The sequence below is a fragment of the Cervus elaphus genome, chromosome 23, assembly GCF_910594005.1.
Source record: "Cervus elaphus chromosome 23, mCerEla1.1, whole genome shotgun sequence".
NCBI lineage: Eukaryota > Metazoa > Chordata > Mammalia > Artiodactyla > Cervidae > Cervus > Cervus elaphus.
The window spans coordinates 11,081,207-11,105,158 of record NC_057837.1 but is presented as its reverse complement, the minus strand read 5'-3'; the positions used below and the strand labels follow the sequence as shown (position 1 = coordinate 11,105,158).

The window sequence follows — 23,952 nt, the reverse complement described above, 5'->3', positions numbered from 1 at the left end:
TCTAAAGAAACTTAGACGAAAACCCCTCATGGTAATTAGACCAACAGAAAAGCGAGAAATGAACAAACAAAAATGCTATAATTTACAGTTGTAAAGCCTGTGATTTATAAATTATATTCCAATGTCAGAGACGCTAAAATGTGAGATAATGAGCATATTAGAATCATCAGAGTACAATGTTGTCTCTAATCCTCAAAACATATCTGCAAAGGAGTTGTAATATCCTTTGACTTCATTTAGATGTTGTCCTTGTAAGACAGTAGCAATAGGAGTAACTTTGATATTCGAATCTAACAATTACCAGCTGTTATCTGTGCATGGATCTCATTTAAGCATCCCAGCTGTGTCCTGTGAGATAACTACTACTCTCTGTCCATTTTGTTGATGAGGAACTTGAGGCACAAAGAGATTGAGTGACAGCTCATAAGTGACAGAGTGAAAGTCAAAGTCAAACCCAAGTTGAGCTGAATCTCGAGGTCTTGCGCATTCTATTCAAGTAGATTGTTCTTTCCTTACTGTGTAAGAGGAGCTAAAGCTAATAAATGCTGCTCTTTCTCCAGAAGAAAACAAAATATTTGTTTTAGAGCGATAGGAGTACCATGCTATTGAGTGTTTTCAATCACATGAATGAACGATTGTTTCTTTTAAAACAGTGACACTACAGTTTCCTAAGAACTTCTCTTGCTTTCGTAGGACTGCGCTCCACTTGGCCTGTGCCAATGGCCATCCAGCGGTGGTGGCTCTCCTCCTGGAGAGAAGATGCCTGCTTAACCTCCGTGACAGTGAAAACAGGACCGCGCTGATGAAGGTACGGGGCAGCGACCCGTGTCCACATGAGATGGGTGTGATTTAACCACTGAGACTAACAATGAGTTGATCTCGTTGAAATAGAGGGAACTGGTGAACTTGTGGGCTATTTCCTTTGAATTCCTAGAACTCACACCCTTGTTTCTTGGCACAACGCTGACAGGCCGTAGAATGCCAAGAGGAGGAGTGCGCGACTCTCCTGCTGGAGCACGGCGCCGACCCAAACCTCACGGATGCCAATGGCAACACCGCGCTCCACCACGCTGTCTTTTGCCAGAATATATCACTCGCAGCAAAGCTGCTTTCCTATCACGCCAATATAGAAGCCAGGAACGAGGTATAGCTCAACTAACTTTATTGACAAAATATTGGCAAAGCATTTTTCTAAACTGTAGTGTTTTATTGATAACAGGATATAAATAGATAGACTGAGTAGTGTCCAGCAGGCCCTGTTACCATGGAAACAACTCCAAAGCCAAGTCAGGGGTTGGGTGGAACATGTCAGAGCCCACAGAAAGGGCAACGCTGTCTCTCTCAGCCACCTTCTACCCCAGAAGGAAGATTTTCCCACTAGAAAGTGCTCAGGAATGGGTGGTAGGCTCAAGTCCTACAAAGAATGAAGGCCTGGGGAGAGTGAAGTGATGTGGTGGGTGGCTGCTTCCAGGGGCTCAGGGAATGGGCACAGCTGCTGGGGGAGGGATGGGGGTAGGAGGAAGGAGAACCAGTGCCCAGCAGGGGGAGCTGGGGGGTGCAAGTGGGCCAGGGAGGCAGCAGGCCTGGAGCCCTGAGCCCTCCAGGACCCCTGTTCTGAGATCCGGTGAAGTGGGTCAGGTCATGTTTGATACCAGCAAGGGCATTTACTTGTGCTAGTGACCACTTGGTTCACCAGGTACACACCTCGGGTCTCCCACACTCAGCCCTGGGGGGCTGCTCGGCGGGGCTGCAGCTGAGTGTGGGGAGCTGGTGATGGTGAAGCTCGGGGCTGCAGCTGAGTGTGGGGAGCTGGTGGTGGTGAAGCTGCCCCTTCTGCTCTTTCTCCTGTGGCTGCAGCCCCGCCCGGAGCTGCAGAGAGAGCTCCCCGACTCTCACAGCTGGGCTCAGTTTTCCTTGTTTGGAAGGTCCAGCCTTCCCTGAGTGAAAATATTTTGAAAGCACTTGATTGTCTAAGATGTCACTTTAAATCACGATATTGCTCAAGAAGCATTAGAGAGCGAAGCGTTCTTTTTTGTGTTTCTGGCAGATATTTGTGATAACACAGCAATTGTTAAAGGTAAAACTTTTTCCAAGTATTTTTCCCTTACTGAAAAAAAAATTTTTTTCTAATTAGTCTAACATAACAGAGTAATGCAAAATTTGCCTAGGAGAAGTAGACTTTGTCTTAAAACTCAAACAAGCATTTGACAACATAATAGAAATGTTGCTGTTGTTAACACATTCCGATTTTATGAAGAAATGATTTACATAAAAATGATTTCTCTCTCATTGCCCAAGGCTTCAGAGGCTACAAGGAAAGGAAAACGAGCGAGCAGCTGAAAGACGCAGATCAGGCTGGAATTTTGGCAGTTGGGGAAATGCCAAGAAGAGGGTTGTTTTTTTTTTTTTTTTTTATGTATTTGGCTGTGCTAGGTCTTAGTTTCAGCATGCAGGGTCTAGTTCCCTGACCGGGGATTGAACCCAGACCCCCTACACTGTGAGCGCTGAGACCCAGCCACTGGACCACCACAGAAGTCCTGAGGTTTTGGTTTTGTTGTTTTCCCCCTTCAGTTTATATATTTTGCTAAGGTGCCTTTCAGTTTCAGGTATAATAGTTGTTATTTTGAGAAAGAGATTGAATGAGTTGGAGACTTGCCTAGGTATCAATTTTAGGAAGACTCTGCAGAAATCAGATCAGCAGTGAAAAGGTGGTGATTAAGTTGGAAAGAAGAGAGAAGAACAAATATTGAACAGAACTATTATCCTATTCTGGCAGAAACAGCCAGTTAGATAAGAGTCTAGACTCTGCTCTCAATCTAGAAGGTCTTGATGGAAAGGAAGGGGTTTATAAACAATGAGATCAGGTTGCCTTTTGTGTTTATTAGTCCCTGTTCTACCATTATTTACCCAGGAAAATTTAACTCTGTTTTGATGACTCTTGCCTCTTACACTTTTCTTTTCTCTTCAAATCCTCAAGTAAGAGAAGGGATTGGCCATGTGGGTTAGAGATGAGACTGGAATATTTGCTGGGCTAATTCTCAGCTAGATTGTGCTGGTGAAAACCACAATCCGTTGAGAAAGTTGATAAAAAAATTTACAAACCTAGGCTGTTCCCTGAAGATTTTGATGGAATAAATCGAGGAAGGCCTGGACTTGTGTATTTAGAAATATTTCCTTGAGATTCTGATAGGATCCTTGGTGAAGAACTATGGAGTGATTAAGTATAATTTCTAGTGCACCTATCTCAAAAATAAGTAATCTATAGAAGAGTTGGAGTTTGATCAATGCTAGCTACTTCCATCAGCTCCCTCCTTTGCAGCAATATTAGCCTGACTTTTTCCTCTGCCTCTGTGATTGAGAAGTTAAAAGGAACATTTTTGGCAACATCTATTGGCTTGAGTGATATAACTCCTTTTTCTTCCAACCACTAATTATTCAGTGACACTCCAAGCGTCTTTAGAGATTTGCTCATGGCCAAGTCACTTCATCTGTAGAGTCTGACCCTTTAAGAATTTTACACCTTCTGTTACCAACCAGGTCATTAGGTCAACAGTGTTTGTTACCAACAGGGTTTTCCTGACTGCGGTAACAGTAATTCATGAGCCTTCTTTTGGTGTCAGCAGGACAGACTCTTGCAGTGTGTCTGTTAGATTTGCTGAGCCCTGGCATAAGCGAGAGGACAGCTTTAAACATCAAAACCCATGAAGTTAGTCCAGATGGGGATTGTTTGAATCATTTAGTTTCAGCAGTCTTAGGAACTCACTAACCATTTGGTTAATAATCTGGGAGAATTCTAGAAAGAGATTGTAGTTTTAACAAGCAGTGGAAACATTCTTCAAGTGGGAATTTTGAGTCTTGTTTTTTAAATTTATTTTAATAAAATTATGAGTCAATAGCAATTTTTATTACATATTCAGACCCACTTTTCTTGTGAACCACATGATACTCAAGAAAGGAAAGCTTTCACATACAAATATTTGCTTTATACCCACCTGTTTGGAAACAGCAAAACGTAAAAGCACAAATGGGCTACAGACCAAATGTGGTCCTTGGTTATGTTTAGCTTACCTACCTCCACAACCTGAGTCAACATTTAAAATTTAGCACACTCATGCTGATGTCTGCGTTTCAGGCTTCTCAGAGACCCAAATCTGGTCCCCCTTGAGCCCATTCTACTGTTTGGTCTGCATGTGTAGGCCTCCCCTTCTGTATGGGGCGTGTGTTTGCGGGTTTGCCAGCCTCACCTGGCTTTTTCACTTAGGTCACCAGGTTTCCCCCTCCATAAGCATTTGAGTTTCCAATTCTTGGTTTATAGTTTATTTTGATAACTATTTCAAAGTTTTGAAGACAGTCTAATTAATCTATAATTGATTCCATATTTTAAAAGAATCTCTTAAGGATGGGATTGAATTTTTCAAATTAGAATTTTTAAGTTGGTTGTGGCGGTTTCACACTGAATGAGTCTCTCAGACACACAGGATTATGAGAGAGAGCGTGGGGAGAGTTCACGGAAGAGCAACTCCCCGAGAAAATGCTGAGTGCATATTTATTGGTAACTTACCTTGTAATCCTTCACTAAGAGCTGTAAAGCAAGACAGAGACCAGAACTCTGGGATTCAGGAAGCTTCTTCCTGGAGGTCTGGAGGTCATCACATGAGAGCCGTCAAGAAAGGTCTTTGAAGATAAGCGGTGTTGTTCTGCATCAAACAGCATCTAGCTAATGCTGACCTGTCAGTTTAACTTAAGGGCGGGGGAAGGAACAAGCAAAGGAGAATGAGTAAGATTAAATTTCAAGAGACTTTGCTGAGAAAGCCGAGAAACATGGTGCCCACAGTTGGTTTCTTTGGAAGAAAAGAAAACAACCTTTCTCTTTGCATGTTCATGTAGAGGATAACATTCCCATTGGAATGTCTGTAAACCTCATGAGGTTACTCTTGGTCATCCTTGGATAGGTTATGCATGCTACAGATAATATGATGTATTCCTGCCTCAGCATTGCTCCTAAAATATGCAGCTACGAAATCAAGTAGCTAATTGATTCTCTCTGGAGGAGTGTTGAGACTAGTAATAGAGCAAGTAAATACTGCAATATTCCTGATAGATACTATGATAGAAGCAAAGATCCTTGGAACCAGTAAATGTTGAAAGTGGGTTTTAGAGAATGACTCTGTGGTTCATCTTTGGAAGAGGGAGAGGAGGAGCATTTTATTCTTTCCCTTTTCAAAAGACGTATTTGGCTGCACTGGGTCTAGTTGTGGCAGGTGGGATCTTGCGTTTCGGCACTTGGACTCTAGTTCCCTGACCAGGGATGGAACCTGGACCCCCTGCTTGGGAGCTCAAATCTTAGCCCCTGGGCCCCCAGGGAAGGCCAGGAGGAGGAGCATCTTGAAGAGATAGAAGGTGCGCCGGGGGAAGAGGAGGAAGGGCTCCCGTTTATTTGCTTTCTGAATTATATGTTTAAGTTCAGAGAATCTATTGCATGATTTTCAGTTCAGTTTAGAAATAGGTTAACTGGGTACATTCGAAATGGTTTTTCCTGTTTTACAGGATGACCTCACACCACTATTATTGGCCATAAGTGAAAGGAAACAGCAAATGGTGGAATTTTTAGTAAAGAAAGAAGCAAATGTACACGCGGTTGATAAGATGAAAAGGTACAGTTGTTCTTTTTCTTTTTAAAAACCTTAGTGCTGTTCTTGGGTGCTAACATCAAGATAAAGATTAAATTAATAAGGTGTCATTTGTGATCAACACTTCATCAGTCAGGTAGAAAACCAATTATTCTGACTGGGAGTCGTGAAAAACTATATAGCAGAGATATATAGCAGGATTCATATTCCTTTATAATACTGAGTGATGTCATATGCAACCTGTTCTTTTTTCTGGTTGATCTTGTAGGAGCTGAGGGATTTCATACTAGTTTCATTAGCTTTATACAATATGGATTCTGCTTTTTAGTTTACCTTATGACAGTATCGAATTTCTTAATTCTTTTATAATGATTGTTTAACCTCTACTTCGTGTATATTTTTCCTTAAAAGATGCATACTAAACATAAAGGACTTGATTTTGTCTTTTGGGTGACTCTTTGCTTTCAATTACTTTCTTTGAAAAATACTGATGTTATTAGATTGCAGAAGAGTCCTTCACAGTTTAGTGACTAAACAACAAGAAAAAGTGATTAGTAATCACTGTCACCAGATACTGTGGGCTCATCAGTTTTTATCCCTTTTTATTTCTAGTACATTTTGATGTTTTCATTTTAAATGAAGGTAGAAGGAAGAATGATAGGTTTAATTGGATAAACAGTTGCTTCAACAAAGATAAGTCAGAGGTGGATGATACAGACGAAAATGATGGGCTTTAGATTCAGACTGGGTTCAGCTCCTAGCTTTCCTCCCTGTTAGGGTTATGACCTTGGGCACATTACTTATCATCAGCAAATAAGTTTCCTGATGCAAAAGGGCAAATAGTAATGCGTCCTTCAAAGGTGGCTGTGCGTATACATAGTATTTCATTTAGTGAAGAGCACATGCTTGTCCACATCATTAAGTGCCACGGTGACTATTTTTATTTCCATTATTGTTAATATTTTTGTTTTAAGCCAGCAAATAGCCTTTGCTTAACCCACCCTCTAGCTGACTTTGAAGCATAATATATCAGACTAAGGAGGAAATGGGGGATTCGTTCCTTAAATAGTCACCTGCCTCAGATAAGTGACCTTAGCACAGTTTCTTGTCCATGAAGGACTTTGATATTATTTTTGAAAAGCATTTATTTATTTGACTGCGTGGGGTCTTAGTCGTGGGAACTCTCAGTTGCAGCATGTGGGATGAAGTTCCCTGTCCAGGGATGGAACCTGGGCCCCCTGCCTTGGGAGCCTGGAGTCACAGCCCCTGGTCCACCAGGGAAGTCCCCATCAGGGACTTTTGAAATAGTAAGTGCTGCTATGTGCCATCCCAATGGGACAGGAGGCTGCTTTTCCGTCGCTTCATTTCAGCCTTGGAGGTCATTTACAAGGATGTACACTTGAGCGTGTAAATGGTCAGTTCTTCACGGGGAGGGCAAGATGTTACCTTGGTAAAGCACATCAAACGAGCTGTTTCTGTGAGTTCACTCAGCTTCCTGAGGGTGACGTCGTCTCTCTGTTGTTGTAGAACCGCCCTCATCCTTGCTGTCAGTTACGAGTCTATGAGTGTCGTCAGCCTTCTCCTGCAGCGAGGTGCTGACGTCTTTTCTCAAGATGTCTTTGGACGGACTGCAGAAGAATATGCTGCTCTGAGTGGTTTTAATATGTAAGTGTCCACATGAAAGTGCCCGTGATCACTAAACTGCCGCCAAAAAGAATTTTCACTGTCACTTGTTACATGACCAGTGAGAGTTTTCTGTTCGGTGCAGGCAGCTTCTATCCTGTGGGGGCACCTTTCCTTGGGTCATAGGTTCCCTGTCGTCCTTCCCAGAGTAGTGGGTGTCAGCTTGCCTGAGATTCCATAGTTACATGGAGGGTTGGCCCCCTCATGGGGTCTGTTTCCTGCAACAATGAAAATCTTCCAAAGGATTTATCTGCCTCAACCGTAAATGTTTTCTGAGTCTGTCTCACAAGGAACCCATTCACCAGAACTCCTTAAATCTCAAGTAAGTTACTTCAGAGAGGAATTCAGAGAGGTAAGCCCTGCCTGGGACTTGCCAGTATCCACTGTAAGAGTAGGGTTATGTCTTCCACGTGCATCAGAGATGAACATGGAGATTAAGCATCATTGTCAGAAAGATCTGCTGGTTGAGAGTTTGAGCAGGTAGAGAAGGGAGGGTAGTGGTCCAGGCCAGGTCTTGATTGTGATTAGTTTTCTGTGCTTGGTGTGATTAGCTGCAGTAATGGGGGATAATTATGTTACCTAATGTAGTGAGTTCATATTTTATAAATAAATGTAGGTACAAATTATATAAGAGCTGAGATTCCCTAAATTACAAACCACAGAGAACACTAATCACCATAATTAATAACAGTTTCCTGAAACCCTTGAATGCTAAACATATAAGAAAACACACATTGGTTTTACTTGGAATTCCAAAGTAGTTCCAACAACAACGTTCAAGAGCAAATTATTCCATTCTTTGACTGTTTCTGCAAGCATTTTGGGGATATATTGTCTCATTACCTCCTCTTAATCCCCTTGTGAAATAAGGCAGTAAGATCCCAGTTGTGGAGAGGATGACTTTGAACTCAAGAGAAGCAATTCTCTCGGAACAAAGAGCAGTTGGTTACAGAGCTAGGATTTGCGAGTTGGAAAGAGTTTTCATATGCCAAGCTAAATCTAGTTAATCTGCTGAGCTCTATTGCCCTCAGTTCATGACTACTTCATCTTCCTTTTGTTTCTCCTTTAAATACATGGTAAATAAAACTTGGTAGAACTTAGAAACTTGAAATGTATGGGACAATTGTAGTTTTGATATTATCGCTAACATTGTCTGAAATAATCTAAGAATTTAACATAGTTGGTAGTTTTTTTCGCTATTAGTGTTAAAATATTATTTATCACATTTTTAACACATAGCATTTGCCAACTGATCTCTGAATATAAAGAAAAGAGGCCGAAAACTCCTCCCGAAAAGAGCAACCCAGGTACGTCATCTGATAATAATGAACTACTCTTGGTGATTCTAACATAGATAACGTAGGAGTGAGGAAATTTCAATAATCAAAGAACTATGATAAAATTAGTGTAAATTGCATGTGTTTTTAAATGAATTTCTTAATAGTCTAGTCTTCAGAATTGTTAAAGAAGTTAATTGTAGGTAATTTAACATCAGAGACAGTATTGTCTGAAAAGCATTCCATGTATTTAATTACAGCCCCTAAAATCCTGTATTAGATTTTTATGTACATTACAAAAAATGTTTGAGTTAGTATGATATATATTTCATCTGTAATCCTATTATAGCAAATTGACTTCTTATAAAAGTGGAGCTTTAATTTTTACAAATAGTTTGCATTTAGTGAATGAGTAGTTATTACTTACTGTGTAGTGATTGGTCTCATTAAAAAAGTTACCATCGTTTAAACTGGGAACCTCAACAGTCCCTTTCTGGTAGGATAAGTGATAAACAAGAAGAGCTGCAGTGCTGAACCAGTGTGCAGCATACCAGGAAGAGATTACTTTCGGAAGATACCTTCCAATAGTACAGATCAGAAAAGCGATGCCTAGTTGAGAAGCACCAGTTATTTTGCCTATTGTATGAACAAGGTCTCTATTACCAATTTTATTCCTCACAGATCCAAAAAGAGTGAGATAGGTTGACTTCATTAGAACCAGATGTTTTCTTCTGTGTGTTGGATACTTGTCATGATAGTATAGTTTTGTAAGAACACCATGTTCTGTTGCCATTATTTAAAAGATGATCATAATAGATTTTCAAATAGATCAACTTGGGACTCTGCAGATTCTAATAAAAGAACCAACACAGTTCACATGAGCAAAAACACCACCATGTCCCCTCGATGTGGCATCTAGCACATTGTACAAGCTGTCTGAGAACACCTTTAAACCTAGTTCACCTCTGTCTAATCAAAGGGGGCTTCCCAGGGGGCTCAGCAGTAAGGAATCCGCCTGCCAATGCCAGAGGTACGGGTTCCAGCCCTGGATCGGGAAGAGCTCCTGGAGAAGGAAATGGCAACCCACTCCAGTATTCTTGCCTGGGGAGTCCCATGGACAGAAGAGCCTGGTGAGCTACAGTCCATCGGGTCACAGAGAGGCAGACACGACTCAGTGACTAAACAGCAAAAACATCCACCAAAGAACTTCTCTAGGTTGGTTTTACACGTTAGAGGAGATACAGAGATGACATAGAGTCTTGGTCTTCAGTATGCTCAGAATAGAATAGAGTTGTCCCTGGTTAATTTCTATAGTTTTTGAAACAGACTTTTCAAAGAAGACATTCTTGTTTATTTGTTCATTTGTTCACCAAAGAGATAACTTTCCAGTGTCTTTTGTGTCCTAAGCCTTGTTCTGGGTCACAGGGTGCAGACATGTAAACGTCACTGCCCCTGCCCTCCAGGCTCGAGGTTGCAGCGCTCCCCTCCCCGTGGAGTCACTGCACGTGAGTCATCCCTCCAGCATCAGATCATGACGACACACGTGAAACGTTGTCCAACAGCACCAGAGTCCATAGCTTCCTCTCTCCTTCCCTCCCTCCCCTTATTCATCAGCTTAGGGTCTGATGACGAATGCCTTCCAAGCTGAAAAAGCATGATTTCTACCAACCTTTGCCATATAATGGGGAGGATTGATGTAATGATAGCCCTCAGTAGAACACAGCACTGTTTGGACCATCCTGCTCTAGGTGGTCCAGATACTCTTGAACAATGGAAGGTGATAGTCTCAAGAGATTATCCTTTTCACATTTATTAGTATGTACACATAGATATTTAAAACATTAAAAATGCTCAGCCTCCGTGTACCCTGCAGCATGCTCACCACTACAAGTCCAGTCCCCATCCTCACCACCCAGTTGACCCCCTTTACCCATTTACCCTCCCCCACCTCCCTGTCAAGAGATTATCCTTGCTAAACCTGGAATCACTACATCTTTCATACTTCTCTTGCATTTGGAAAGAGGGCCAGGAAGACTTTGTTTCCTATGTTTTACCACGCTCTGAAGTTCAGCGCCTCTAGACCATGCTTCCTTGTGATAGGGCATTTTCATCCTGAACTGAAGAGCCAGAGAATTTGTGTTATGTCCCAGCAAGACACCTGTAGGCTCTGTTCACTGCTCCAGGGAATGGAAGTCCAGAAATCCTGTACTGTTCAAGTGTGCTATTGTCAGTTTATAGTACTGATTCTATTAACGGTGTAGTATCATTTTCTGTCAGTCTCCTAGAGGTTGGTTAGCATTATGGTCCTTGTATCAGCAGTTCTTTCTTTTTCTGTTCTGCCTTTGATGACCATAAAGGAGAGGAGTGGTTCTCAGGCATTAATGGCCCATGAGTATAGTACAATCACTATTCCCTCTAGTGTGGTCTCCAGGTGTGGTTCCAAAGGAATACTTTTAAACAAAACATCAGTCTTGAGGTTTTAATAGTCTGTATTTTTCTTTTGTTGATTTAAAATGTGTCTTCCTTTTTTCTTTACTAGTGGATACGAGTTCTGAAGAAGACTCTTTAAGCAGGTAGGATTTGATGGATTCTTAAAACTTGTATGTGTTACTAGGAGAACACACAGAGAAGAGAAGCTACTGTTTGTTGAGCGTCCTGCTCTGGGTCAGAGACTGCATCATGTGCGTAACATCTGTGACCTCATGGAGTCACCAGAGCAGCGTCGTAAACCACTGTGTCCTGCTTTGCTTAATTAGGCAACTGTGGTTCGGGAGGTTGATGAATTGACCCATGATTCCATGGTTAAAATGAGTTGACCTGTGATTTGACAGCTGGCCTGCCTGACTCCAGCATCCACTCTCGTGTCCCTCAGCAGAAATTGAGAAGTACCAGTGTAGCATATAAGTGAAACATATAAATTAGTTCTTTGACTTGTGTCCATTTTCAGTTTTAGACATTGCGGGGGACTCCTGTATCCCCTTTACAGTAAAGGGAGGAATGGGGCCTTCTCCATAAGTGATTCCCCTGCTGAGGGACCAAGACTGCCATTTTTGATGGACACAGATTAGTCTCTGAACCAGGGACAGACAATGGAGAAGGAACAGCATATCCTTCTGCTTTAAGTCATCAGGTTTATTCCACTTTGGGCAAACAAAAGTTATGTCAGTGCATCAATTAGATTTTCAGTTCAGCTATTAGGACTTGGTGAAAACATATTATTTTCAGGCTCTGCCAATATATTGGCTGTCAGTCTTTGTTAATGGAAACTAAGAATGAGTCTTCCCTAGATATGTCATAGGTTGGGAGAGATGGAAGCAGAAATAGGTAACTAACATCTTTTTTGGAGACTTCTCTGGGGGTGCAGTGGTTAAGATGGTTAATAAGACTTCTTCCAATGCCGGTGGTGTGCGTTCAATCTCCAGTCAGAGGAACTGAGATCCCACATGCCTTGGGGTCAAAGAGCCAAAACATAAGACAGAAGCAACATGGCAACAAATTCAATAAAGACTTTAAAAATGGTCCACATCAAAATATCTAAAAAAAAAAATGTTTGAAAACAGAGGCCAAATTTTAATTATGTCAAGAAACTTCGTTTACTGCATAGATAGCCAGACGTTCACTTGCTTTTTTTTTCTTCATTTAAAGAAATGAACTCACTCATTTTTGTTGTATGTTTATGCTCTAAAGGTTTTCCAACAAACCTGGTGCTGACTCATGGCCTCCGTCAGATGATGAAGTCTTAGATTTTGAGACCAAGGTACAGTGCACTCTTGTGAAATCAGTTTCCGTACTCTGAATTTATCTTCATGTAGTATTTACTCTTAAATTCAGCAATGGTGTCCCTCTCTCTGTTTTATGTTTATAATGGAACGTTCTTCAGAGCAAACTATTTTATAGAAATATGACTGGTGTTTTTTTTGTTCATTTTTAACTTTGGTGAATAATGAAAGTGGGGTGAAGAAAACAACGGGCTGGAAAATAGAGTGACAGGAAAATTGTATTGGAAAAGCTTTCCCACAATGAAGGAACTATGAATTTTGGTCAAGGATAAAGACTGTTACTGTGAATTTTAAACCATAAGGACATGACTTTTGCAATACTCACAGTGCAATACTCAGACAGTCAAGAATCTGCCTATAATGGTGGAGACCTGGGTTCGATCCCTGGGTTGGGAAGATCCCCTGGAGAACAGCTGCCCACTCCAGTATTCTGGCTTGGAGAATTCCATGGACCGTAGAGTCCATGGAGTTGCAAAGATTCGGACACGACTGATCGACTTTCCCTTCATAGAAGCAGAGACTTTTAATAACCGTGAGATAAAACTGCAACTCGGGATTTTTTTTTCTATTGTATTTTTAAAAAGACCTACCCCGTGTCCTGTGTCACATTCTAAGCCTTCAGATTTCAGACCTTTTGTGTTATTGTGATTTAAGTGTTCATCTTAGAGCCCCGTGTCAGTGTAAGCTAGTGGGGTTCAGGAAACAGTTGTGCATCTCCTGGAGCAGGTAGCATAGGTCTCGAGTGTAAGAACCGTGTTAATAGTTATTGAATGTGAATAAATGAAGAGACAAACCATATCCTATGTAATGTTACAGGTAATATAGTTCAGTTGTGTTATGTTGAGGAAGGGGGTCCTGCATAACAAGGAAATAAATAAGAAATATGTGAAAAGTGAAAGGTTACAGTATTTTTTTCACTGTCCACTGGTTGTGAGATGAGAAATTTAGGTGAAAATTTTTGACCTTTTTTGCCCCATCTTCTGTTCCATTAAATGTTTCTTTTCAAGCCATACATTCTCCTCAGAATTTTGATTACCAGTTCTTTTTCCCAGTGAATAGTCAGGAATATTTCTTAATCAATTTTTCTCTCTCTCAAGTAATACTTTACAACATTCAGGTAGTGACAGATGACCATGTGTGGCTAATCAAATGACACTTTTTACAGTGGCAATATTCAACTTTAATACGGTAGTATTTATAAGCAAAAGTTTTGGAGTAATACAGATCGCTATATTAGGGATATATTATGAACAAAAGCCTCTTTCTTAAGTATATGTTTTATAGACAACGTATGTTGATATTTTCATAAAATTTGCAGAACAGTATAGATGTGTAATTTATATATTAATAAAAGCATATAAAACAGAGGCTTTGTTCATAGTATATCCTTAAGAATACTGATGTATTACTGATCTATTGTATATACATTTTATTTGTGCGTGTTTTTCCACAAGCCTTATTATGCTTATTTTATTCCCTTAAGTTTGTACTTGACTAGGAATGTCTCTCTCTGCTTTCTTTTCCTCCCCCATTTTTTTTGCTTTTTTTTACTGTTAACCTAATTTTTCCTTGCAGAATACTTTCCTTCAGTGTCTATTCTTTAAGTCCATCTCTCTCTGCCTCTGTTGTGACCATGTTTGATCATTCCCGTCCCATGGAATGCATCTCCTGCACTGGCAGTTAGATTCTTTACCACTGAGATACCTGGTGTGTATCTTAACCACAATTGAAAAGAAAACAACAACAAAAAAAAAGAAAACAAAACAAAACCAGATGTACACAATTAATAAATATCTACGTTGGAGTGTTAAAAGGAAACAGATAAATACAAAACATATGTGTCTGCTCTAGGCCCTGAAAATACAGGCAAAATATATGTCCCGTGTCTTCTAGATCTGTACCATGTACATAGATGTACCATGTCTTCCAGACCTGTTCTAGAGACTTCTGCCACTCTACAAACGTTCGATTTATTTTCCACACTGCTTACAATGTGCTCTTGATTATAATGAATACCACAAATAAACTACACCCAACTTAACGTCAAAGTACTTGATTCAGTACACAAGAACGTCCTTAAAAAAATCACATGTCCATGGGAGCAATTAAATAGGGATACATTTCTTCTGACAAAGAATTTTAACCAGAAACTGGTAATAGTGGCATCCTGCCCAGAACCAAACTAGGAGGATAGGGCACAGAATTTTGGATCCTGATTTTCCCCATGGTACGAATACCAGAAAATAATTCCCTTGCTGGACCAAGGCCTGTTCAGTCACCTCCTAAACAGGTGTGTAAACTGTTCTCCTTTCTCCTAGTCTGACTCACCTCTCCTGTCACCTGCATGACCACCATCCTCCCTCTCGATTCCACCATCCACTATCCACATGGCGGCCAGGGTCGTCCTTACAACACAAACATGCCACCACCAGCCCCACATGCTTAGTAATCTCCCTTGGTGTTACCCTCAACCTGCTCACTAAGTTCCAGCCACACTGGTCTTTGGGAATGCCCAGATCCCTGGGCATCCCACCCTCTTTAAAGACTCAGGGCCTTTGCACATGCTGTTTCGTCCAACTACAATGCTCTCTGCCCACAGTTACCTCCTCGCTAAAACCCGCTTCTTCAGGCTCCAGCTGAAGAGTCTCTTCCTCGGAGAGAATTTCCCGAATTTCTCCATCTACCAATATTTTGAGTGCATGACACTCTCTCCAAGTGTGGTGTTTTCCTTCACGGCACGTACTCTGACCCGCTTTACCTGCATTTAACACCTGCCTTCTGCATGACACTGTTGAGGGCCATGGGGGCAAACCTCTTGATTCTGCTGTTTACAACGGAAACACCAGAGCCCTTTATCAGCTCATAACTGCTGAGTGCATATCTGTTGCAGGAACAAATGAAGGACTTGGGAACCTGAGTGCAGGACTTTCCATTTCCCTTACATTTACTGCAGACCTCTTGCACATCAGTTCCTCGTTCATCAGCATCTATCCTTAAACAGTCACTGCAAAGTGTTCCTACTGTTCTGTGTCCTCCACACACCCTAACAGCACGCTACTGATTTCTACGCCCAACTAACTGGTGAAAACACTACCGAACAAGGCCAGGGACGAAATCTCAAGTTGCAGACTTACTTCTCTCCAGGATGAGCTCTCAATAACTCAGTTTTCCTCCAGCAGTCAGTAGTCTTGTGTCTTATTCTTCACCCAATCACAGGTCCTCTGAAGTCTGTCATTCAGCTCAAACTCTCCTCTGTGCCCACTCCCATGCTTGGCTCACAACAGTCCGCAACTCCAGAGCCCTCTAACCTACCAAGCTGTAGTGTTCTGCAGCAGGAGTTCCCAGCCCACTTCACTCAAGCGTTCGGAAGTCACTGCTACTCCTGCTAAATTTGCAAACTGCCTGTTCTCCCTTTAAACCCACTAAGGCCTCACCTGAGGAAAACAAGCCGCGAAACAATACACTTCACTTGTCAGGTCTGCTACTTGCTCTTGTGTCATCTCTCTTGGATCCACCCTAATTCCGCTCAAGTCATACCAGTCAAACGAGAAGTATTTATTGAACACCTACCATGTGCCAAGCACTATTTGGTCCCTAGAGACAAAACAATCATGAACACAAATCCTTCTACTTCTGTATAGCTAGGGTATGATCAGGCTCACAGAGAATTAAAAAGAAGAAAACATATTTAAAAACTAATGTTAAGATGATCTGACATCAATATCATATTTCTTAAACTGTTTTAGAATATCAACTTACCGGTCCGGGGCCGCGTAGAGATGAGAGCGCGGAGGACGCAGGGCCGCTGGAGGCGCAGGTAACGGAGCCGAAGTACAGTGGGGCCGCGTCGGGCTTCTTCCCGGGCCGGTGCCGAATGGAGAGGACCGAAGCGACGCCGTGCCGCGGCTCCTAGCGGCGGGGCCGCTGCCCGAGCTGCAGTTGCCAGGTGAAGATGTGTGGAGCCGGGGCGGCGCGGGGGAGCTGAAAACCTGCGGGTCCCCGTACCCCCGGGGCCGGGGATGAGTTAGCGAGGGCAGCCGCGGGGGCCAGTTCCGACTGCTGCAGGCCACCGCCACGGTCGCCGCCCGCCCGCCCCTTCCCTGCCGGAGCTGCTAGCTCCTTTCCGCGCCCGGCCGCCCGCCCGCCCGCGCTCCCGGCCCCGGAGACCATGAGGTTCCGCATCTATAAGCGGAAGGTGCTGATCTTGATGCTCGTGGTGGCCGCCTGCGGCTTCGTCCTCTGGAGCAGCAATGGGCGACAAAGGAAGAACGAGGCCCTCGCCCCGCCGCTGCTGGACGTCGATCCCGCGCGGGGTGCGGGCGCCCGGGCCGGGGACCAGCTCGCCGTGTCGGTGGGCATCCGCCAGGGCTCCAACGAGTCGGCGGCTCCGCTGGTCGCCGCTGCCCCGCAGCCCGAGGTGGACAATCTGACGCTGCGGTACCGGTCCCTGGTGTACCAGCTGAACTTTGACCAGACGCTGAGGAATGTAGATAAGGCCGGCTCCTGGACCCCCCCACCCCGAGAGCTGGCGCTGGTGGTCCAGGTGCACAACCGGCCCGAATACCTCAAACTGCTGCTGGACTCACTTCGAAAAGCCCAGGGAATTGACGACGTCCTCGTCATCTTTAGCCATGACTTCTGGTCGACCGAAATCAATCAGCTGATTGCTGGGGTGGATTTCTGTCCAGTTCTGCAGGTGTTCTTTCCTTTCAGCATTCAGTTGTACCCTAACGAGTTCCCGGGCACTGACCCTAGAGATTGCCCCAGAGACGTGGAGAAGAATGCAGCTTTGCGGATGGGATGCATTAATGCTGAATAGCCCGACTCCTTCGGCCATTATAGAGAGGCCAAGTTCTCCCAAACCAAACACCACTGGTGGTGGAAGCTGCATTTTGTATGGGAGAGGGTCAAAGTCCTTCGAGACTGTGCTGGCCTCATACTTTTCCTAGAGGAGGATCACTACTTAGCCCCAGACTTTTACCATGTCTTCAAAAAGATGTGGAAATTAAAGCAGCTAGAGTGCCCCGAGTGTGATGTTCTCTCCCTGGGGACCTATACTGCCATTCGAAATTTCTATGACGTGGCTGACAAGGTAGATGTGAAAACGTGGAAATCCACAGAGCACAATATGGGTCTGGCCCTGACCCGGGAAGCCTATCAGAAGCTGATTGAGTGCACAGACACTTTCTGTACTTATGATGATTATAACTGGGACTGGACCCTTCAATATTTGACTGTATCTTGTCTTCCAAAATTCTGGAAAGTGCTGGTTCCTCAAGTTCCTAGGATTTTTCATGCTGGAGACTGTGGTATGCATCACCAAAAAACTTGTAGACCAGCCACCCAGAGTGCCCAACTTGAGTCACTCTTAAATAATAACAAACAGTACCTGTTTCCAGAAACTCTAACTATCAGTGAGAAGTTTATGACAGCCCTTTCCCCACCTAGGAAAAATGGAGGGTGGGGAGATATTAGGGACCATGAACTCTGTAAAAGTTATAGAAGACTGCAGTAAGAAAAAAAACAAAACAAAATCAGAATTATAAAAGCAAAAGTAGTAACAGTCTTCTATTTTTGATATTTGTTCAAATAGGATATACAATTGAATAAAAAGGTTTAGGAACTGGTTTCTGCTTTACTACAACAACAAAATTCTTGTAAAAGTTGTCCAAATATAGTCATCTTTTCTGTTTATGCCTAAGATTTAAAATGCAAGTTTTCATTTTGAGAATTGCGTTTTAAAGTTCAGTATGTATCTGCTAGAGGTAAAATTATCGTTAATTGATAAGAGAGAAGAGGGGAAACTATTTAAATTGCATCTATTAATCTTTTTATCTGGAACTTTGTACACCTTTCCACTTTCAAGACTTATTTTAAGTACAGCAAAATTTATTTAAAATCGTCATATCAGTAAAAAGTATTACAGTGAAATTAAGAGTATTAATGTACAAGCCCAGCTTCACTCTTGACACAGTAACTAGGAAGAGGTTGCTTCAGTGGTTTTATAATTAGAAAGTTATGTTTGTTAAACACCCTGTCAGAACAGAGTCATTTTCAGTATTAAAGATTCCTGTATTATTGTGTTAAGAATTGCCTGTGCTCTGGAACCTGCATAGAACATACTTTCTTTTGGAATGTATTTGACTGATAAGAAAGTTTAAACACTTTTCACCTCAATGTAGAAATACAGTGATTTTTTTTTTTCTTTTAGTGCTGCCAAAATAAAATACTTGTTTTTGCATTAAAAAAAAAAAGAATATCAACTTACCAACTTACATCAGGTAGGTTTTGCTCGTATAAAACTTTCATCTCCTCCAGAACTTGCCTCAGTCCATCCGCCTGGAACATATAAAATTACACTCCCTAATTCCCCCACCAAGTTTGTAGCAATACTCTATGCTTATGTACCTTATGAAAAACCAACAGTCCTTCCACACCTACTAACATGGCTATAATGACAAGTGTTGCAGAGGATGGGGAGGAACTGGAACCCTTGTCCAATGCAGGTAGGAATGTAAAATGGTACAGCCCTATAGAAAACAGTCTTGTGGGTCCACAAAAAGTCAAATTTCGAATTCCCACATTATCCAGCAATTCCTCTTCTAGGTATACACTCAAGAGAACTGAACACCTATGTTCATACAAAGTATGTCTATTCAATGGAATATTGCTCAGTCCAAAAAAAAAAAAAGTGCTGATACATACAACAACATGAACTTTGAAATCACTGCTTAGTGAAATAAGCCAGACACAAAAGGACAAATATTGTATGATGCAACTTATCTGAAATGTCTAGAATAGGCAAACTCATAGAAACAAAGTAGATTGGAGGCTACCAGGCTGAGGGCATAGAAGAGTGGGTAATTACTGCTTAAAAGCTATAGAGTTCATTTGGGGTTACGAAAAAGCTTTGGAAATAGAGGTGATGGTTGCACAACAATGTGAATATAATTAATGCCACTGAAGTGGACACAGAAGAATGGTTAGAGATGGCAACATTTAAGTTTTGCATCGTTTACCACAATTAAAACCAATAAAAAGGAATGACTTACTAACAAAATACACAATCAACACGGTCATTGAGGATAATCTTGAAGACACTGTACTGAGAAGTCAGACAGAAAGGAGTACACACTGTATGCTTCTAACTGGCCCTGCACAGAAAAGTTTGCAATTGCCGGCATGCTGACTCCAGAAATACAATAAAAAAGACAAATATAATCTGTAAGGGAAAGAAAATCCTTGGCTGCCTCAGGCTGCAGGTGGGAGGTAGCCAGTGCCACAAAGAGAAAAGGGAATCCTTGGGATGGCAGACATCTTGGTTGGGTTGCTGGTTACAAGGATTGTATACATTTGTCAAAACTCTAGTAAAATGTGTACTGTGTTGTACATAAATCATACCTCAATAAAACTAATGACAAAAAGCCAATAGTCTACAGAAGTAATAACACATGACAAAAGCAGGTAAAAGACTTATTTATTGGAAAAGGATCTTAAAAGGTTACTACCCACCCCCACCCCCCAAAAAAACTTACACATTGCTAGAATAGAAAACAGAAAGGTCAAAGGAGTTTTTCTGCTATCTACTTTGGCAAATTTCTAAAACAACTTTCCTTGGAAGGATAAAAACATGAGAATTATAAAATTCATAAATGGTACACAATGTCTGTGAACAAGCAACACCTACACCTGAAACACTGTAAATAAACTATATTTCAATTAAAAATTTTATGGAAAAAAAAAAAAATGAACACCCAATAGTGCTATAACAATGACAACCAAAAGAAAAAAAAAAAAAAATCTCAAAACAACGATAAGCAACCCATTTACTGTTAGAGCCAAAATAAATGCATTGGCAAAAAAAAAAGTGCTTTAGCACTACGGGTATAATTATAAAATTACACTATTTAATGCAGCTTGGATGTAAGAAATGATTTCTAATGAAAAATGAAAGCTTGACTTCTACCTCCTCTGTCATCAACTGGTTAGAAAGATATCATGGAAAAGTCTGCTTTACTAGAATTCAATTCAATATTCCTTTTCCCACAAATATTATTTTAAGGGACAGCTGAAACTCTTGCACGATTAGATCAGCAGGTATACAAAAGACAAGTATGAAATAAACTTGCAAAGATACAACCGAGTTTCCAGATTTAAATTTTTATTTTTTTAAGACTTAAACTGTTAAAATTCACACTGGGAATTGCATCATTTTGTGCTCCCACCTCCAGCTGTAAGCCCCTGGGAACTCAAGATAGTTTTCCTAAAGACTCAACTGGTTATCAGTTCTGCAGATACAGAGGGCATCATTCCAATCTGCCAAACACAGCACCTAACCATGAGGGATTCCGGAATGAAAAAGGCAGAGTCTCTGCTCTCAACCAGCGCTACCATCTGCCACGGAGGAATGATTCTCGAAAGCACGTGTGGGTCCAGGGTGTGAGGGGTCAATCAGATCAAGACCAATTCTTAGTCTAACCCAGCTCAGCTGTCCCAGTGGCCAGCCCCCAAAGGCAGCCAGGACTGCAGGAAAAGGTGCACCGACGCCCTCTAAGACCCAGAAAAGCCAGTGATTTTACACTTGTAAGTTCACCCCTGATTCCCCCCCTCCACCCTGCCACTTCCCAAAGTGGGAAACCAACACTTCAAGTCTGAGCCAAACAGACAGTTGGACTCACAGGCTGAAAAGCCAGCACCTGTGGGCAGTGTCTGCGCCTTTGCGCTCCTTTCTCCCCGTGTGATCTAGTCTTCCCACCCTAGTGGGGACTTATTGGAAAGCCTCCACCCCTCTCAAACATCTGGCTTAGAACTCCACATTCAAAAACTAAGATCATGGTATCCGGTCCCATCGCTTCACAGCAAATAGATGGGGAAAAAATGAAAACAGTGGCAGAATTTATTTTCTTGGGCTCCTAAATCATTGCGGATGGTGACAGCAGCGATGAAATTTAAAGACCCTGGCTCCTTGGAAGAAAAGCTATGACAAGCCTAGAGAGGGCTTTAAAAAGCAGAGATACCACTTTGCAGACAGAAGTCCCTATAATCAAAGCTATGGTTTCTCCAGGAGTCATGTACGGATATGAGAGTTGGACCATAAAGAAGGCTGAGCACCGAAGAATTGATGCTTTTGAACTGTAGAGTTAGAGAAGTCTCTCGAGAGTCCCTTGGACAGCAAGGAAATCAATCCAGTCAATCCTAAAGGAAATCAACCCTGAATATTCCTTGGAAGGACCGATGCTGATGCTGAAGCTCCAATACTTTGGCCACCTGATGTAAAGACCTGACTCATTGGAAAAGACCCTGATGCTGGGAAAGATTCAGGATATGACGAAGGAGAAGGGGGCTACAGAGGGTGAGATGGTTGGATGACATCACTGACCCAGTGGAAATGAATTTGAGCAAACTCAGAGGGACAGGGAAGAACAGGGAAGCCTGGTGTCGTGCCTCAATACATGCGGCCATAAAGACTGGGGCATGACTTAGGGACTGAACAATAAGCCCTCTGAGTTCTAGGGCTCCAGGGAACCTCCCACTGTGGTCTCCTAACTTTTTAGATAAGGTAACTGCCTGAAGTTGCAAGAATAACAGACTGCAACCGAAGAAAACTGTTCAAGTTGGGGCTCTGCTTCCAACAGCTGCAAGTTCAGACACGCCCTTTAACTTGATGCGTAATTCCAGTGGCTCAGCTTCCCCATCTGTTAAATGGCCCAAGGGTCAGACTAAGTGCTCTTGGATGTTCAAAACAAGACTCACCCTACCCAAAGGCTCTTCCTGCTGACTGCCAGATGTTTCCTCTGCTACCTGAGAAAAGCCTCCAGAGACGCGGTCCCTCCCCTCCCCTGCTACTCCTCTCACCTCCACCCCTGTCCTTGTACCTACTGTAAGGTACAGTTCCGGCGAGGCAGAAAAGGAAAGACGACCTCAACAGAAGTAGGTTACCTTTATTCAGGCAAGGAGGGGCGACAGTCGGCCTAATGACCAGGCTGAGCGCCGAAAGGAATCAAGGAGGCTTCATACTTATAGGGAGGTTTGTGGAAGCGATAAGGGAAACGTCAATCAGGCGGGATATTTTGAGTATTCTTTTGTTGAGATGACACTTGTAGTTGGGCAGGGGGGTGATAAGTCTTCTGGGCGGGTGTAGGGGGTGGTAGGTTTCCGGACAGGGGGTGATAAGTCCCAGATAGATGCAGCTGGCCTGGAGCATCCGGATGGAACTAAAGTTATGCTTTGTTTTCTCCAAAGTTAGATGATTCAGCAAGGGGCCCTTGAGACTGTTGTTCTCTTTTCTAGGCCCAAAAGACTCCTTCACCTACAAGACCTGTCGTCTCAGGACACGGTGTTCAGCGACCTCCGACCGGGCTGCTGACCACATCCATCTCTCCTGCTGTCTATTCTAACCCACCAAGAACCAGCCTTTCTTCTATCCTATCCATTCCCCAAAGTGCTACGTGGTGGTTTAGTCCCTAAATCGTGTCCCACTCTGGCAAGCCCATGGACTGTAGAGCGCCAGGCACCTCTGTCCATGGGATTCTCCAGGCAGGAATACTGGAGTGCGTTGCCATTTCTTTTTCCAGAGGAGCGTCCCAACCAAAGAATCGAACCCGGGTCTCCTGCACTGCAGGCAGATTCTTTACCGACTGAGCTATGAGGGAAGCCCCATCATCAGTGGGGAAGCACCTTAATTAGTGAAGTGAAAGTCGCTCACTCTGACTCTTTGCAAAGTCTGACTCTTTGGGACAGTCCATGCCAGAATAGTGGAGTGAGTAGCCTTTCCCTTCTCCAGGGGATCTTCCCAACCCAGGGGTTGAATCCAGGTCTCCCACATTGCAGGCAGATTCTTGACCAGATGAGCCATAAGAGCTGCGACAGCTATCTAGCCACAGAGTAATCCCATGGCTTCTCTGAAATGCCTTGTGTAAGAGCGAACCTCAGGCTCCAGAGCCCCCTTGCTGCCCGCCCTTCCCAGGCGGGGAGGGGAGGGTGTTTGCATGGCCCGCTCCCCGGTGGGGCTACGCTCACCGCAGCCCTCAGGGCGCGGCCCTAACTCCGAGCTACCCTGTCCCCACCTCCCCAGTGTAACTCTCACCTGAGCTCCAGCATCCCATCACCTGGTCTCTCCGCGCGTCACCGGGGCGAGACGCCCACCGGAGCCGGCGCGCACAGAGGCTTCGAGGACAGAGGGCAGCTGGGGGCGCAGAGGCAGTGGCGGCGACGCCCCGCGCGCGCGGGAAGCTGCCGAAACCGACCTGCCCACAGCCACGGAGTGGAGCCACAGGCACACCCGCCATCCCGCTCGCGGCTGCGCAGCCCCAGAGCAGCGGCCCGGGAGGCGCCCGCTCGCCTCTGCCCTCACGCCGCCCCGCCTCAGGCAGCGTTCCCTCGGCCGCGCGGGGCGGCTCCAGGGCCGGCTCCATGGCCGGCTCCATGGCCTTCTCGCAGACCCTGGCGCAGGCGCCAGGCGGGGAACTTAGGCTGGGCCTCTGAGAGCGTCGGTGGCGCGCGGGGGGCGTGTGAGCGGCGAGCACGCTCGCCGAGCCTGGGGGCGGGGGTTGTGTGAGCGGCAAGCCGGGAGTGCGCCTGTCA

The 23,952-nt window shown here is 43.5% G+C and overlaps 3 protein-coding genes and 1 pseudogene across 7 annotated transcripts in view; 2 read left to right on the top strand and 2 right to left on the bottom strand.

Moving 5' to 3' along the window:
- LOC122682163 (putative ankyrin repeat domain-containing protein 19) overlaps window positions 1–12,709 on the top strand; it is a 31,072-nt gene extending 18,363 nt beyond the window's left edge. For both annotated transcript variants that reach the window (XM_043884981.1, XM_043884980.1), the window contains 7 exons: window positions 694–808; window positions 971–1,144; window positions 5,548–5,654; window positions 7,158–7,295; window positions 8,553–8,620; window positions 11,130–11,163; window positions 12,278–12,709. In XM_043884981.1, the coding sequence (XP_043740916.1) occupies window positions 694–808; window positions 971–1,144; window positions 5,548–5,654; window positions 7,158–7,295; window positions 8,553–8,620; window positions 11,130–11,163; window positions 12,278–12,386 (745 nt within the window). In that variant the 3' untranslated portion in view covers window positions 12,387–12,709. The remainder of the gene's footprint in view (window positions 1–693; window positions 809–970; window positions 1,145–5,547; window positions 5,655–7,157; window positions 7,296–8,552; window positions 8,621–11,129; window positions 11,164–12,277) is intronic.
- Window positions 1–23,952, bottom strand: part of LOC122682180 (ninein-like protein) — a 333,523-nt gene that overhangs the window by 12,989 nt on the left and 296,582 nt on the right.
- Window positions 1–23,952, bottom strand: part of LOC122682172 (ninein-like protein) — a 336,725-nt gene that overhangs the window by 307,686 nt on the left and 5,087 nt on the right. The gene's annotated exons all lie outside the window — the stretch shown is intronic.
- On the top strand, window positions 16,359–18,623 carry LOC122682167 (annotated as a pseudogene). The gene has a single exon (XR_006337243.1). The product of XR_006337243.1 is annotated as an alpha-1,6-mannosyl-glycoprotein 2-beta-N-acetylglucosaminyltransferase-like (transcript).